The sequence below is a fragment of the Tripterygium wilfordii genome, chromosome 19, assembly GCF_013401445.1.
Source record: "Tripterygium wilfordii isolate XIE 37 chromosome 19, ASM1340144v1, whole genome shotgun sequence".
NCBI lineage: Eukaryota > Viridiplantae > Streptophyta > Magnoliopsida > Celastrales > Celastraceae > Tripterygium > Tripterygium wilfordii.
In genome coordinates this window covers 1,275,119-1,292,501 of record NC_052250.1, presented here as the reverse complement: position 1 = coordinate 1,292,501, position 17,383 = coordinate 1,275,119, and the positions used below count along the sequence as shown (strand labels likewise).

Genomic DNA, 17,383 nt, shown 5'->3' with positions numbered 1-17,383 from the left:
TCTGGTTTACACCAATATCTAGTCGCCAATTGTGTAAATGATCCTGGCTTTTCCTAAACATTTTGTTGTGCATGTTGAATGCTGAGTAATCATGTGTTTAGTTGTATGCTGATTAATGTAATTCAGCCTGAAACCTATATTCATCCAGTGATGATAAAACAAGATATGTTTCAACAAGTCTCTCTCGTTCACAGTCTCACTCTGGTTAAACACTTCCAGATCTCCTTCGTCTGAGGGAAAAAGGGACAAATCTTACTGTCTTCCTTTTTCCCATCTAGTCTAATCTGTTGTTTAGGAGGGTTTTCTTCATGTGCTGCCTTTCCTTATTGAAATTTGTTGCTACTGTTTGTGTTTTCTGATTTGTGGAACTAGGTTTTTGACTTGAGCTTTTGAGTTTATTACATCTGCACGGATACATTCCAGCATGTGTCTGGTCGTCCATTATGCAAAGCTGTATTCTTCAATTTGATCAAGTCCATTTATATTGGTTCTCAGCTGGTTGGATTATATCCAACTAACATCTTTAAGCCCGAAAAGGATGGCCTCTTAAGAGGGTAAATGACTACACTCATTGTGAAACGCATTTTCAATTTGTTTGTTTTCGGGTTAAATTTAAAACTCTGATCAAGTTGCAGGCAATGTACAAAAACACACTAAGTTGCATTCATAATACAAAAAAATCCAGTAGTGACAACCACATGTATGGTACATCTAGCCTTTAACATCAATCATTGAATGGCTAGATTCTTTCCTCTGGCATTGACAAAAACAGAAAGTTACTCTATCCTATTTACATTTCATCATCTCACATAGACCATTATCCGAATTCAGTAAAGCGCGTTCCAACGATGTTAATGGTCTAAGGTCCCATGAGCATCTTCCGCAATTCAGGACTCTTTTCGGCAACACATCCTGAACTGACCAAAGAGGTTATCCAAATGTCGTCAGATCTTACGGGTTCATCATCATCATTCCTGTGCCAGCTCCAGAATGCATGGCTTGCATTCTCTATCCTAAGCTCACCGTGACCGAAACTTGCTTCGCGGAATGCTGACCACGCTGGTTGTGGGTTAACATAACTGTCAATCAATCCAAAGAGATTATGACAATAGTCAATGCTTCCAACCATCAAATAAAACGGTGAAAACAAGCGATCCCAAATCAAAGAGTAAGAAGTCCCATCAAACATCACAACAAGAGATAACCCCAAAAATACTTTTTCTTTTTGGTAACCAAGGAACAACCCAGGCTCCAGCCCAATGTGCGACGGTTAAGATTGAATTGGAGTCCATGCGGGTAAGGACCCGAAAGTGGGACAAGCCCATAGAATCAGAATTCCATGAAGAAATATCCCAACAAGTTGGTTCGAAGTGACCTCGGGGGCCGTACGCTCTAAGTCCGGAGAGATAACCAACTACGCTATCGCCAATATGTATGCAGGCAGTTAGTAGTCATGATTCTTATGGGGCAAAATAAGTAACAAACATGTAAGGTATATAAACAAGATTTTGAGAGGTTAGACAATATTTTTATTCTTAATATTTCAAAATTCCAAATGCTCGCAAAAGTCGGAACATACTTGTGTGCTAGACCTTCTCTGTTTCCTCCATCACCTATGGTTACGTGGACAGCACCACAAGGATCAGGTCTTCCATTATTGACACGTTTCTGTCAGCATAACATCTCGCTGATATAAGCCAATTGCAATAAAAATAAAGATCAAATAGGAAAAAGAGAAAATACTAGACCATACCGAGCGTTCATAAGCATGAACATGGCCAGCAAGTACTATATCAACACTAGAAGCATGAAGCAATGGCTCTATGGCTGCCATCATTCTGTCCCCTTCACCTTGATGAGCCTTGTTACTGTTGTACCATGGAACATGAAATAGAACTAATAACCAAGGAGTCTTGTTTCGGTCCACCTTTGCAAGATCAGCCTGTAGATCAAGAATGATAGGAAATTTACATCACATGGATTACTAATTGCCATTCCACATTAAACTTTGAGTCAAGGAAAAAAAAGGAAAGAGAAGACGAGACATTTGAACTTGCATCTGTGCAAACTATCAAAATAATGTTTGGAAGAAGAGCTGTTGAAACTCATGCTTTAAGCAATATTTAAGCATCTAATCCCTGTGTGTTGAGGGAGGCTAGCCATATATCAAAGAAAGTATTCCACTGGTTACAGGTCCACCAAACTACTGTAATTATATTACGACCTTAACATATCTCATCCCCATCCCCATCCCCATCCCAAATGATGTTGGGTCAGCTACATGAGTCCAATGAGACATTAGCAAAAACCCATTAAGTGAATTCTCCTTACCCAAAATCAGCTGTTTGACTTATAGACCTGAGCGACAGTAGCATATACATAACAAAATACAGTACATATGCGTACAAGATTATTTCAATGTCAAGAAGTTCGGCATCATACTGGTGACCTTCCATTTCTCCTGGAAATCATGGTAAGTCCCCATAAATCTGCAGTAGCCTGTGTCTCAAAGACACAAGGGTTTTTTGGAGAGACATAAAAATCATAATTTCTTAAGTGCAGACGATGAAAGAAATTACACAAATGTAGACGAGTTATTCTTCCCTAGTTTTATACGAACATTACTTCTCTTAATTAATTCATGTTAGACAATCCATTAAGCCAGTTCAAACATATGAACTCTTTGCAAGTTCAAATAGTAAATACAAGATGATATCCTTATGGGAAGAGAGAAGAGCATAACTAACCTTGAGCCAGCTATATTGTTCTGAGTACTCATCATAGTCCGCATATGAACCAAGCATGATAATATGAGCCCCTGCAACCTCAAAAGAATAATAAAGATTTGAATTTGATCCACTCTCCTCAAATGGCATCTTCCATCTAGCATTATACGGTGCAAATCCATCCTTTAATAATGGTATGCTCTCCTCTTCATGGTTTCCTTCTGTTACCATCCATGGCCTTGCACTTGCAAGAGGCTGCACCAGCTCACCAAATGTGTCCCATTTGTGCTGCATGTAATCGGCATACGAAAGGTCCCCAGGAAGTAAATGCATATCATATTTACATTGGTTTATGTGGTCCAGGGTTGATTTGGTCCAACCAGTTTGACCCAAATCCCCTGCCACGGCAAAAGTGACTGGGAACTGAGCTGGAGGGGTTTTGAGCTGGAATTCAGGACCTTTCCCTCCACAACGATAAAAGTAAACTGTGTTTGGCTTCAGAGGCCCAATGACAGTGTGGTGTATCTTTCCTGATTCATAAAAAAAATAACTGTAGGAAGTGCTTTCTCCTCCAGCTACAAAACTATATCTCCCAGGCGAAGCACCATATTCAACAGTTGATGGAGCAGATTCATCATTGGTTATCCACGTTACTCTTATGTGCTTGTCTCCAGCCAAAGAGATGTGAACCTACAGCAGGAATTTGTACAATAACATACTCCAAATAGAACTAATTTTTTCTAACAATACACATACAGAAGGACAAAAATGACATATATAAAATATCAAACGTCTTAATCTCCTTGATTAAAAGTGAAAATTTGGAACTCGATTCATCCATGCTGAAGACGAGAAAACCTCCTCCAATCAGAGAAAGTCGTGAAAGACATAAATGTAACATACTCCGATAGACACAGATTCAGACAATCCACATTATGATAAAATAAATAACAGCCGGCAACTCAACAAAGAAATAAAATTTCTCGGTGGCATGCCACACGGACCATCCTTCCTGCCTTCCTGGTAATCCTGTTTAGAATTAGAACTACCATTAAATGTTACTAATAACACTTCGGTCCAACAAATATTGCAATCCTTTCATTTGGAATTGCACCAAATCTTTGCAAAGCCAGACAAGATAATGAATCTGCAGCAAGCTGATTATCACCCAGGGTAAGTGTGGCTGACATTTTTGGGTTCAACCCCTTTACAACTAAAGTATGCTGTGCTATTGCTGTTGAAAACAATCCAGAAAATTCTTAGATTCTATTATCCTTTCACAGAAACAAGAAACGATACATAGCAATGGTAGAAGAGGATAGGTTCTAAATAAAAACCTAATCATATATATCTTGCATAACCCACATGGTATATTCAGCAATGCAGAGAATAAATGTCAACAAGCTGCAAGGGCACTAGATATGCACTTGTTAGAAAAACAGGGAAAAAAATAAATGGGAAACACAGATACATTTTGTGCTAACAAATGGGAAAACACGGATACTAGTTGTACTAACGCAAAAAAAAATCCTTTTTTTTCTTATTGATCCCAATATGAATTTAGATATTTACCAAAAGCTTTTCTGCAGAAATTCGTTTCTACACTTTTAGTGTAACGCCTCATCCCTCAAGACCAATAGATTCACCATTAAAGGAATCAACTTTGCACAAGTTTTAAGTATCTGAAACTTCATTCTCAACAGAGTATTTCCAAATGCATGCACACAATCATATATATACACATACATACATGTATATAAAGACGAGCAATAAATAAATGCTGTAAGACAAACAAAAATCAGAAACCATAGTCCATTCGAACCCATGAATCTGAATAAATCCACCCCAGAACTAAGACTACTAATCCATTCGAGACACATAGAGCTTAAGAATGACAATTAAAATGGAAAAATCCACAGAAATTTCCGGGATACCGGCTTCTTTCAAAACAAACGAAACCTAAATGCAAAAGCAATCAAGACCAAGATCAGATCCCTTTATTTCGGTATCATGAGATTTAGAACTAAAAAAAATAGAACCCAGAGGCTAAATTTGAAGAGAAACTGTAATAGTCACCTGCCGGGGTTCAGAGGAGGACCTTGAACTCCATGGGAAGTGCAGGGCTTTTCGAGGTGGAGGCCTAATGTACAACTCCTCAGCAAGTGTGGCAGTTGCAGAAATTAGCAAAAGAACAACAGCTGATACGACCAATTTCCGTAGCATCTTCTCTGGTCGGTAGTTGATTTTGTTGCTTCTTTGGTGCAACAGATGAGAACAAGATAGTACCTGTATTGCTTTGAACAAACAACTGGATTGTGTGAATGTCAAGTTCTATCGAAATGACAGAATTGTCCTTCTCACTTTCATGATCTACAATGTGAAGGGATGTCCCATATTGTCAATCTGCTCCTGATGTCATAGTCATTACACGAGGGTGGATTCTTTTAACAATAGTTTAGTGACTTAGTATAAGTGATTAGACTCTGTTCAGCTATCTGACCCAAGTCTCAACTGTTTTATTGGAGATCCGATTCAAGTTTCAATTGGTTTATTGGAGTTGCGTCTGGTACGTAGTTGGAAAGGCTTCACATGACCAAAAAAAATAGGGGTATGGTAACCAAAAGACTTCTATTTTTGTCTTTACCCATTTACGAGCTTGAAATGGCATATAAATATGTGAGTTTGTTACTAATGAGAGCTGCTCGATTCCCAATCGATTGGATACAAGTGGGTTTGTTAGCTTTCTCAAACCCATTGAAGAATGAAGAATCTGGCTTCTTTGCAATGAAAGGGTTTACTGTGGGGACAGAGAAGAAGCCATTGATTTAGGGCCGGCCCATTATGAGCACAGCGCCCAATAATTTGTAGCCACGTCTACCCGGACAGTATATCTATGTATATAAAGCGGTCTTCGTGTTCTAAAGAACAACCCTCTCCACCATAATCCAGAGCCCGTCTGGTCAGGGCATTCAGATCTTCCAATTGTTTTTCACTGTTCCGACTATCTAATCTCTTTAAGGTCCCAAAGATGATGCAACAACCAAACGGGGTTGCCACTCGGCCGATGGCACTGCCGCCTCAGATTGGGGCGGATCAGCAAGCGCAGCAGTATGCACAGCAGTATGCACAGCAGCAGCAGTGGATGATGATGCCACCGGACCCTCAGCAACCGGTGCCACCACCCGTAGGGTGGAGGGTGGACCCCGCAGTCCGTGCCGCCGCCTATTTCACAATCGCACGTGCAGCAGTATGGCGCTACACAGAGTGCTGACGGTGTTGGCGAGATCAAGACGTTGTAGATCGATGACTTGCAGCAGTAGATGGAAGAAAGCTACCTCATGAACTGCTTCACCTCTGGCGAGGTTATATATACTAGAATTTGATTATATTGATGTTAGATAGGCGAGATTTGCGTAGTTTGCGTTCTTCTTGCATTATCAATATGTGGGTTTGGAGCAATATTAATTGGGTTTATAGGAAAATGTAAAATTTTGTGTGTTAGGTGTCACTTGTTTGCAAGGACCCATGTTTACTTTAGCTGGTGGTCAGAGAATGTATGGAGAAGTATACAGGTTTTCTAGGAATATAACAATTTTTTGAGATTCTTTGATTCGCTATTACATACTGAATGACAAAAATAAATTAAACCTTGGGCAACATCTTATGGTTTTCTGGAAAAGAAAATAAATTTTTGTTTTTCCAGTTGTTCTCTCTGTTCATATTTTGGATGTTTACTGCCCTTGCACAGGCTTATTGGCAAGAGAAGTGACGAGTAGTTTATTTTGTATGAGTTAGTCAGGGACTTTATAGATGTGGTTTTTTTATAGATACATGCAGTTCTAGATGTATTTTCTACATTTATTTTTCTGGGTGCTTTTATGTTTAAGTAGTTTTTTTAGTAGAAGATTTTGAAATTTGAAAGGTTATCGTGGCATGCAGAATGATCATCTGGTTTTTTAAAATGTCTGGATTGTTGCGTAAATAATATCTGTACACTGGTTGGAGATGCTATCTAATCAGTTGTGTTCTACTAATGTGTTCACTTTCCTCTGTGCATTGCTGTTTCTCACCCATTAGTGACCGCTTCACAGGTGTTGTCGGCAAAGATTATTCGTAATAAGCTAACAGGTTTCCCAGAGGGTTATGGTGTCATTGAGTTTGCATCTCGTGCTGCAGCAGAGCAAATTTTGCAGACATACAACGGCACTCCAATGCCAAGCACTCAGCAGAATTTCCGACTTAACTGGGCCACTCTCGGTGCTGGTGAGAGGCGTCAGGATGATGGTAATGACCATACAAGAGACATTTAAAGCTGTCTACATAGCAGTGAAGGGTGCAAAAGTTGTCACAGATAGGACTACTGGTCGATCCAAGGGCTATGGGTTTGTCAGATTTGGTGATGAAAGTGAGCAACTGCGTGCTATGACTGAGATGAATGGGATATTTTGCTCTAGCAGGGCAATGCGGTTTGGGCCAGCTGCCACTAAGAAGCCAATGGGTACCCAGCAGCTTCAGAAAGGTATGCTTTAAAGTTGGTTGGCCGTTGGTGTTATGGCTGCTGCTTAGTATTTTCATAGACGCATATGCTTGATGCTTATGTTTTGTTTTTGTATTCTTACTGTGGAAGCAGTAATGTTGGTTTCACATAAATTGGTTTGGAGTGTGAGTTATCAAAAGGGGTTCTAGGATTGACGTATTCTCAGTTATACACTTGAAGATAGGCCGGAATTTACAGTCCTTCCAGTTGTTACCTTCATTTCCTTCCCGTAATTATGTTTCTAAACTTGGGCACATTTGATTATGTTAAAACATGCAAAAGCTTATATAAAACTCATGTTGTCTTAAAGCAGGAAACCGAGAGGCTCTCATTATGGGGGGCCTGAACTGATTTCAGCTGAAATGATCCCACTTTAGCGCGTGGCCTCATTTTAGGTCAGTTATTTTGTTTATGTCACAAGCATTTTTAAGTTTTTGTGGCTTTCTTTTGCCACTCGAGCTTAATTTCCTAATTCTTACGTATGAAGCATTTTAAGTCCATCTAAATTTGTTCCTTTTTCCACATTAACATATTTCCGTTCCTTGTTTATTTATTATAGACGTCAACATAAATTTCTAGTTCTTCATACTTCAGCTCCCTTGTACTAAATTCGCGTTGTCACAAGTTCTCCAAAAAAATTGTGTGTTAAAGCGTCCTTTCAATTTTCCAGAAAGAATTGTGTACGATATTGGAGGCAATAAGTGCTGGTGACTGCTTGAAGGTGTAAAAATTGTTGTTTGTAGTCATGTTATCATTTGCTGTTCTTTTGGCCATTCTTTGATTAGACTTCCTTTCGTATCTGTATATAGGTGATCTTTCATTTCCATTGTCGTAATTTTCGTAGCTTTCATGATTTGCCGCCTGTTAGGATTTCTCTTGTTAGATATAAGAGCCTTGGTCTGAGTATTAGATTCATTTCAATCCACTAGATTTAAGAATATCTTGTTGAATGCAGTGTTTGTTTGTAGCCCTACCAAACTCAATATTGAGTTACCATAACCATGCTTAAGGAGGTAGTTGTTAGATTCCCTTGTTATGAAGGGAAAATTTAAAAAAAAAAAAGGAAAAAAGAAAAGAACATGCTAGCCATTGTAGGAGTTGGGTAGTGCAGTAATTTAATATTTTTATTCTGGAAGTGTATATCCTTGAAGAGTTCTATGTTCTGTATACTGTTTGAACCTATTTGGTTCCTTAAATGGAATTCTCTTTTTGCATTCCGAATTTTTTTCCACATTTATATTTTTAATGTTTTATTAGAGATTTTTACCCCATGCGTTATTTGTTGCGTAACCTGTCTTAGGACATTGGGAACAAGAATGATTTCTTCCCAGAGAAGCGACTGCTATATCTTATCATGATATCGTTCCGTACAGATATGGGCTTGGATTTTGGTGATTGGTGTATTTGTTTAAGTTAGAAAATTGAATCTCGGATGGTTGGTTTTCTTGATGTTAACTCAATTGGTTTGTTGAACAGCTTCTCAATTCAGGGTGTATTATATGCCCTCTTTATATTTTCAGAAGAGTAAAACAAGATAATCCTATCAATGGAGAAAATATAGTTTAATCATTAACATTTTTAGATGTATAACCTCAAAAAATTTAATCAAAGAGTTGACCAAAACAATGAATGTCAGAGTCGTGCTGTTTAATAGAAATGTTACATGTTATGTGTTCTTATTGTTTAGGTGATGGAAACAGTTGTTTCCCATTAAAGAAATTAATTGAAGAATTTACCATACACCTTCATAAAGGGAACATAGTCTCTTATCTGCTTTTTTTCCTTAATGTAGCAGAGGAAAGCCTCATACACCATTACAATAGGTGGTCTCGAATATTTTCTGGGATTTTGTTACTGCACATGAAGCTGTGCATGATGTGTCATAATTATGCCTTTTCAAGTGCCTTGATGTACTGTTCTTTTGTCCCCCAATTCATTTATGATGTTCGTCATTTTAAGCATGCAGCTCACTAGAGGTACTTTTATGCTTGTATGCTATAATCTCTGATGGTTATATATCTAACATCTTCATAACTTCAAGAAAATCATTCGGATTCCTAATATTTATTCTTGCTGTATGTTTTGTCTACCTGATACTGATATATGTTCAACTCAACTATCGAATCAATTTAGTTATATGCTGGTTGATTGCTGATTTCCAAAACGATATCTTTAGAGGAAATGGTCTTGTGGTAGTTATAGAAGCTGATTGTGGATGATACCTTATTGCTTATGCTCTTCTTTTTTGGGAACTTTTATGTGTCGGTTTTTGAAACTCTTGTATCCTATGAGGGTCGGTGAGGGTTATGATTGTATGAAGATTGCAGTAACTTGTCCAATAAAAAAAAAGATTGCAGTAACTTGTGGTTTTTGTTTTGTTGAATTTGATTGTATGCATGCTAGTGTTGTATAAATTGATCTTTGTTATATTGGGGCAGGTTATGAACCATAAGGTAGGCTTTGAGATGGAAACTTGGAAATATTTTAGTCAATCTATAATCTGCCTGGTTATTTTTGACATTTGCTTGTTATATATTGGTTCACATGTGTTTTTCCTCTGCAGCCACATACCAGAGTGCTCAAGGAAGTCAGGGTGAAAATGATCCAAATAATACAACTGTGGGTAGTTTGTTTTACTGTCCTGTTTCTTTCTGCACCCAATTAATCCTGCTAGTGTTGATTGCAGATATTTGTTGGGGGTTTGGATTCTGGTGTTACAGATGACATTTTGAAATCTGTATTTTCCCAATATGGTGAGCTAGTTCATGTGAAAATCCCCCAGGAAAGCGTTGTGGTTTTGTTCAATTTGCGAACAGGTAAACCTACATGTGGCATAAGTTTGATGTTTCTTCTTTTCCTATCCATGTACCTCCTATCATGCTCTTTTGCTGTGTATGATTTATGTCAGAGCTTGTGCGGAGCAAGCATTATCAATGCTGAACGGAGCCACATTAGGAGGGCAAAACATTCGACTTTCATGGGGGCACAGTCCTTCGAACAAACAGGTTTGTAGTCATCTCTATTCACCAACTTCCTTTCTATTACCTACTGTTGTCTGGCAATCCAACTATTTGATTTACCTATTGGAATTTAAGGCTCAGCCGGATCAGTCCCAGTATGGTGGTGGTGGTGGATGCTACGGATATACACAAGGATATGATGCCTATGGATATGCTCCACCTCCTCAAGACCCTAACATGTATTACGGTGGCTATCCTGGATATGGTAATTACCAGCAACCTGGGACTTACCAACAGCCGCAGCAGGTAATTAGTGATCCAAACCCCAAAATTTTTTGACATCTTGTATGAGAAAACTTGTAATCATGTTTGAGAGACTGATTTTTACTTATATAACTTCTCTCATGCATCTGGTAAGATTTGTTGAATTATGCCGGTTGGCCCTCCTCATAGCTTCGGATATGACTGATATAAATATAAATATATATATATATATATATATATATATATATATATATATATATTTATCTAAGCGAATTACCTGAATTCTGGTGTTGATTTTGTTTATGCTTTGTGCAGTGATATGGTTTTCTGTCGCTCGACTGAACGAAGTCCCAGGGGATTGGCTAGTTTGTCCAATTCAATTTAGGCCACTTTCTGCTTCTGTATCTGATGAGGGCTTGTTTAGAGCTTGTGTTTGATCTTTTTTCTTTTTCATTTTGACGAGGGCTTTGGATGTTGTGATAAATCAAGCCCTGTATTTTCCTGTGTGAACGATTGGTTGTTGAAGGCTATAATTAGTTACTATCAACAGCTGTATGGATATTGTAGGGATATTGTGGCTCTATTAATCCTTGTTATGTAAATCACCTTCTGAGCTCCTGTCACGGTGTTGCTAAATCTAATTATCTTGTGCAGGATTCATTCTCCATCATACATCACCTAATAGGCTAATATGAACTAAAACACCTGTATGAGAGTAAGAGAGTAAGAACTTCCACCTTGATTCTAATTCTCAAGTCAAATTGAGGCCCATAAACCCTAATCCGGTGAAAACTCATTCTGCATTACTTGAGCTTTCAAGACAATAAAACCACCACCAAAATAAAAATGCAAGCAACAAGAAGCAAGAGAACAGCAACCTCAAAATACAAGGGAATGTAATTTAGGCAACAAGAAGAACATAAAAGCAGCTGTGGTCCGATTCAACCACAAGCTAGCCTTCCAACCATGACTATATTAAGATGATGAGATGAGATGAGATTGGTCCTAACTGACTAACACCGTAGAACAAAAGATCTAACTAAAGAGTTCCTATGGCTTCCCTATTTTAAGAAACAAAATTTTATAGACAACTGTTTAATCGCACCCGATTGCCCTGGATGTTAACTAACCGGTACTGCCAGAATAGATTACCCGTCAGATACTTTGGTGTTCAAAGTTCATTGATATCAAAATCATGGACAAAGCCTTCTTTTGCCATATTTTCTGTGCTTCTCACCACATTTAGTTTTGGCCTAGATGCGGGAGCCTTCTTGGTACTTAGTTCATGTTCCCTCGTTTGCTCTTGTATAACCTGTTTAAAGCATAGGGAGTCAGTTTATCGGTAATAAATCTCAAGGGGTATTATATAAATTGTGGTTCAAGATAGTCAGGCTTCACCTTCAACAACTCATCGAATTTTCCAGGTCTCCCTTCTTTTGAAGGTTCAGTTGAAATTGCAGAGAGATTCTGACTGGGCCAAACAGCTTGCAGAGGCTCAAATTGGCGCAGTGGAACCTTGTTATCGCCTTGATCTTCCACGTAATGGCCGGAACCTTTAACAAGCAAGTTACTAGCTAGGTTGCTACTATTTTCTTCAGAATGTGACGGGGCTTCAACTCTCTCACGTACTTCAGTAAGTACTTCTTCAAAAGGCATCATTGACTCGGCTTCAGACCCATGAAGCCCTTCTGAAAGGGGTTGACAACTTTCACTTTGATTACCTTTCGACGTCTCCTGGTGGCTACCTTGAAGATGAGTGGGTGGCCGGTTACAGGGTGTTGATTCATTAGATGGATAATCAGCTTCTAGCACCTGCATTGCTTTGGTGGATAAACGAGCCGGTAGAGTCTCCATAGGAGATGTTTCGTTGGTAAGTGGCACTCCATTGGATATCTTAGCAGGTTGGAGCACGACAGGCACTATGTAGCTTTTTGGAATCCGTGGAAGACCAGTTTGGAGCAATGAATCCACTTGGTTCGCAGAGTAATGGTTCGCAGCTCGATTTCTCTTGTGGGAGCGAGGATTATAGACACTGGGTAGTAATGGGGAAGAAACTTCATTTCTTCTAATCATGGGAAGATTTGGTGCCACATCATTTTCCTGTGAAACAGGCACATAATGTCCAGGTATAAAAACAGCACCTCTAAAAATGGTTGCAGAATTCTCAACCCTAACTCCAATCAGAAATCCACCATCAAATACTCCCTCAACAGCACCATGAACTTCCTGACCCACCATGGGAAAATTTGCATTGCTGACTGTATTTGTTTGATGGGGGTGACTTCCATTCACACCATCAAATCCAGGAGGGACACTAGAATTCGCCCCATGATTCGAACTATGACCCCTTTGGCCATTGGCATTATCTCTATTGTCTGGATCTTGCCTTGGAAATTTACGTGGACGGCCACGTTTCCGCTTAACACGGAATTCCACTAAAGCATTATCATTGTTCCCTTCATTGGGTTGGCTCATCTTCTCCACTTAAGAAGTCACTCGATTTCCTTTGATCTTAATTACGCTTACCTACAGTAATAAAAGCATGTCATTTGAATGGATAGAAGTAATGCTATATCATAATATATTTGAATTCTGTGTGAATCTCACAGCTAACTTCCTAGAACTCTAATTCCTTGATAAATCAATCACAAGATAATATCACTAATCATAAACTAATGTAGTGCGTGATTTCCTCTTAACATTCTATGATAATTCAAGTCATTCTCAGTCCTTCTCTTGTACTTGTCCCACACTAAACCAGGCAACGGCATGAACTTCTAGCCTTCACCATATGCAAATTTTTAGAAACATCCTAAAGATCCCTCTTCTCTAAAATGATGAAATATGTTTTCTAACGCAGTCTATTTAACTTCGGGTAATTTCTTCCCCGTGTGTCAATTAATTTCAGAAGCAAATAATTCCATTTCACATTATAATTCCAACTTACAAATACAAGGGCTAAATTAAAAGGCATTTCCAAGCAGAACTGTGTGTGCATCTACCAAGAGAAATATAAAAGAATAAACCCTATCAGTCCATGAAGAAGGCCAATCCCTTGAAATTTGCAACATGTTAGTATTTCATATCACTCAACATTCATGATTATTAGTAAACCTTCAAACAGCCTTCAAATGCCAAAGTCTGGAGTAATGGATGGCCAGAGATGTATGCATTTAACAACAGAGGTTATAAATGGAAGGACATTTATCATGTAAAGCGTAGAATTTAGAAGTATATGACCAACAAAAAAACCACCACCCCCAAGCTCAATATTTTTGTGGAATAACTCAGCCTTAATAGGGTAGTACGTTTATAATTCCTATAACTAAAACAGAAAAGACACTTTAGATCCATTTTTACTTGTAGATTATTAGAGTGAGATATCAATGACTCGCGGTAAGTTTTTTATTTTTGCCACCTCAAATTTTATCTTCAAGTCAAGTATCCCCGATTGGAATGACTTAGGCTAGTAGGCGACATCCCTATTAGGCAATGCAATAAGGTAAGATATTTAGGATCATTCTAACACTTCGGATAGGCAGAAGAATCTATGTCCATCCTAATTGATACACAAAACCCCTTTTTTGGCATGCTTCGTTGGATGTGTGGCCACACGAGGAATGATAGGATAAGAAATGAGATTATTAGATATAAGGTGGGAGTAGCACCAATTGAAGATAAGTTGTGAGAAAATTGTTTAAGATATTATGAGTATGTACAACGTAGAGATAGCAATGCGACGGTGAGGAGAATCTAGAGAATTTGTATAAGAGAGAGTAGGAAGCAAAGAGGAAGACCTAAAAAGACATGACTTGAAGTAGTTAGAAAGAATATGAATTCAATAGAAATTGATAAAAGTATGATCTTATATAGAAATAAATGGCGGAAACGAATATACGTAGTGGATTCCAATTGATTTTCTCATAAACTCATGTAGCTGACCCCCAAACTTTTGGGATAAAGGCTTGGATGATAACGATGATAAATATTCTAATATCACGTGTAACACACTTAAATCTCTCGTCACTGATTTGTTTCTCTCATCCAACAAAGAACCTCCACCAATGCACTATCCATAACAAAATATGCTCAACTTCTACTCAAGACATATGCGGTATGTCATATGTGAACATGATACTGCAAACATTCCCAAAATCTGATAGTATACACGGAGATCTAACAAACAACTAATACTTCTTTAGCAATTATCAGCAAAAAGAACACAATAAAGAAAAGTAGGTCACGTCCTTATGCATGGTTAACAAGATAAGCACAATATATCACTAATGAAGACTAATTAGCACAAACCAGGATCAAATTATTATATAAATACCACCACCTATGTTTGGTATCCCTATTCCTAGTTTTTCATTTGCCTTTCCCCACAGGTCGAGTGGCATTTATAATAGATCTAATATATACTAACCACATATAACCACTCAGAATGAGAATTAAACAACTCAGAAGGATGGTTCTTCAAAATGAATCCATAACAAACAATTACAATGATTCAAGATCATATGCTAACAAGGTGTATGCACAGGTTCTCAATAACCTGTAGCCTATGTACCAAATTATGGTAGAGAAAGAACTACAGCAATAACCATTGGTAAAGAATTACAGCAATAACCATAGGTAATTTATAACAAACGCTGATCTTGTTAAGAAATTGCGTGGCACAGATTTCAACATTATATATGTCTCTAAACATCCAGATCTCATCGTCTTCAAAAATAAATACTCAACTATTCATTATTTCAAATTGTTTAGGTCAAATTTCTAATAATTGGTTAACAGTGTGGTTATTCTGACTTATTGAGTAGACATATACATGGAATTTAAATTGAAAAGTTGGCTTTAATGGACTTTCAAGACAGCGAATCAACCGCCAACAATTTAACATCCATAAATGCTAAACATGACAACACCAAACCCTTTTCAAGTAGGAACACAGATATGGGCCTAAAGGCAGATTCATAGAACAGAGAGTTACCATACACACAGACTCCACCAACTTACACCTTCTCGCAAAATAGTATCTCTTTAAGTTTTTCAAGTCAGATGAAATAAATTAGGCTATCCATTTATTTTTGCCTATTGGTTTAACGAACATGACTTCTTGAAAATTGCCAAAATTGGTATGTTCTCTCTCATCCATCAGTAGGGCTAGTGACAACATGAGAAAGAGTGAACACAATGTAAGATCCTACAAGAATTATATATTATAAAAAGAATATTAACAGATCTAAACAAAATCAACGATCATTAAAATTTTGAGCTTCCAAAATCTTTTTGAGAAGTTACATAAGATGAAAGCTATAAATAGCATGCATAAATCCCATTTTTGGAAAACCACCTCCGACCTAAATTACGAATATCTTACCTTGAAACGGTTAAAAGATTGCATGTAAATAATAGAAACTGTTACTCCTGTCGTAAACTAACTCACCATGATAAAAACTCAAATTTCTAAATTTATCCAATAAGTAGGCTTGACGTCTAATTTATATAGCTGCATCATGACAAACTCAAAAATTGTAGCAAATCGATAAAAAACATAAAACAACATTCATGTAAGATTGAAGGATACCAAAACAAGCCATTATATAACTTAAATTCAAGATTTTAACAAATACGTAAACTATGTCAGTGTGTATGCATATATCTAAATTACATTGATAGAGAAAGATAACAAGTATACCTGCTTTAGATATGCAACGATAGAGATAAAACAAAACCTGAAACAGCAAATACAGTAAAATAGTTAACAATCTAAAGCAAAAAAGACCCAAAATTAATTCAGTACTCTTCACTTCAGCAGAACCCTAAAACCCTTTTTGGCTAATGAAAAAAAATCAAAAAAAGATTGAATCTTTACACCAAATTAAATTCAGGGGACAGCCCTGGAACTCAAAAATGACAACTTTATTCATTACCCAGCTTATCTAAATCAGGGTTTTTTGTATGTAACAACAACAACAACATGCAAGAACAAAGCAAGAGTGAAGAAAAATTAGGGATTTGAAAAAAAACCAAATTTAGGGATTTGAAAAAACAGAAGCGTACCTTTTGTGTCATCAAACATTTTCCTTGACACAAATTTATATTTCTGAGATTGAGCTTTTATTTGGTAACACACCTGGATTTGCTTCCGTTGCATGCCAAAAAAACTTGATAATGATGTGATAAATTCCACTAATTCTTTTTTTTTCTTTTTTCTTTTTCGGTTGAGAGAAACAATGTGCCTGTGGGTCCAATTGATATACTAACAGCCGTGTCACCGTAGGGTAAGAAACGGGCTAATTAAAATATGACACATTGTGCATACATATTGTTTCCAACGGGCATGTCTTTGGAGTATTCGATAGAGACATCCCCATATGATAATACACATAATATTTATTAATCAAGACTAGAGTAAATATTTTTTTAATGTCATATAATTTTGTCATTTGAATAGTTAATATAAGTTTAAACACGAGTCGTCAAATCCACGAGTATAGAAGTTCTCATTTAACGATAGGATGAGTTAGGTCAAAGTCTGACACGTGACTCCAAAAATATTATCCCCAATAAAAATTGAACTCAGAACCTAACAAATCTATACATTTTGGGCCAAAAAAATCCACCAACTAAACTATTACCCACATGATTCTAATTAGTGATTGTGAATACATTTTTCATATATGTAATTTCTCTTGTTAAGTGAGCTATTTTCCCATTAATTTATAATCAAATTGGTTAAATTTATTTAAAATTCATACACATAATTCATCCACTAGACATACCATTACCAAACAAAAAGGGAATAAATCTCTAATTAATATCTTAATCTATAAAATATTGGAATATTTGCTATCATCCATCTAAATTTGGCATAAATCATTTCGAGAATT

At 37.3% G+C, this 17,383-nt stretch overlaps 2 protein-coding genes and 1 pseudogene across 3 annotated transcripts; 1 reads left to right on the top strand and 2 right to left on the bottom strand.

Annotated features, from left to right (window-relative positions):
* Positions 1–641: 641 nt before the first annotated feature.
* Positions 642–5,015, bottom strand: LOC119986244 (purple acid phosphatase 18-like). The gene is made up of 5 exons (XM_038830816.1): positions 4,803–5,015; positions 2,748–3,416; positions 1,754–1,942; positions 1,580–1,668; positions 642–1,079 (listed from the first exon to the last, which is right to left on the bottom strand). Exons 1-5 carry the CDS (start codon positions 4,947–4,949, stop codon positions 860–862), a joined length of 1,314 nt encoding a protein of 437 aa, XP_038686744.1. The 5' UTR covers positions 4,950–5,015; the 3' UTR covers positions 642–859.
* A 585-nt stretch (positions 5,016–5,600) lies between these two features.
* Positions 5,601–11,105, top strand: LOC119985845 (annotated as a pseudogene).
* Positions 11,106–11,347: 242 nt separating this feature from the next.
* On the bottom strand, positions 11,348–16,683 carry LOC119984975. 2 transcript variants are annotated; one of them, XM_038829114.1, is made up of 4 exons: positions 16,554–16,674; positions 16,189–16,225; positions 11,886–13,013; positions 11,348–11,799 (listed from the first exon to the last, which is right to left on the bottom strand). In XM_038829114.1, the coding sequence occupies exons 3-4, from the start codon at positions 12,960–12,962 to the stop codon at positions 11,659–11,661; spliced, it is 1,218 nt and encodes a 405-aa protein (XP_038685042.1). In that variant the 5' UTR covers positions 12,963–13,013; positions 16,189–16,225; positions 16,554–16,674; the 3' UTR covers positions 11,348–11,658. The 2 variants fall into 2 exon arrangements, with proteins under 2 accessions (XP_038685042.1, XP_038685043.1); XM_038829115.1 differs by lacking the exon at positions 16,189–16,225 and having other exon boundaries at positions 16,554–16,683.
* Positions 16,684–17,383: the final 700 nt, after the last annotated feature.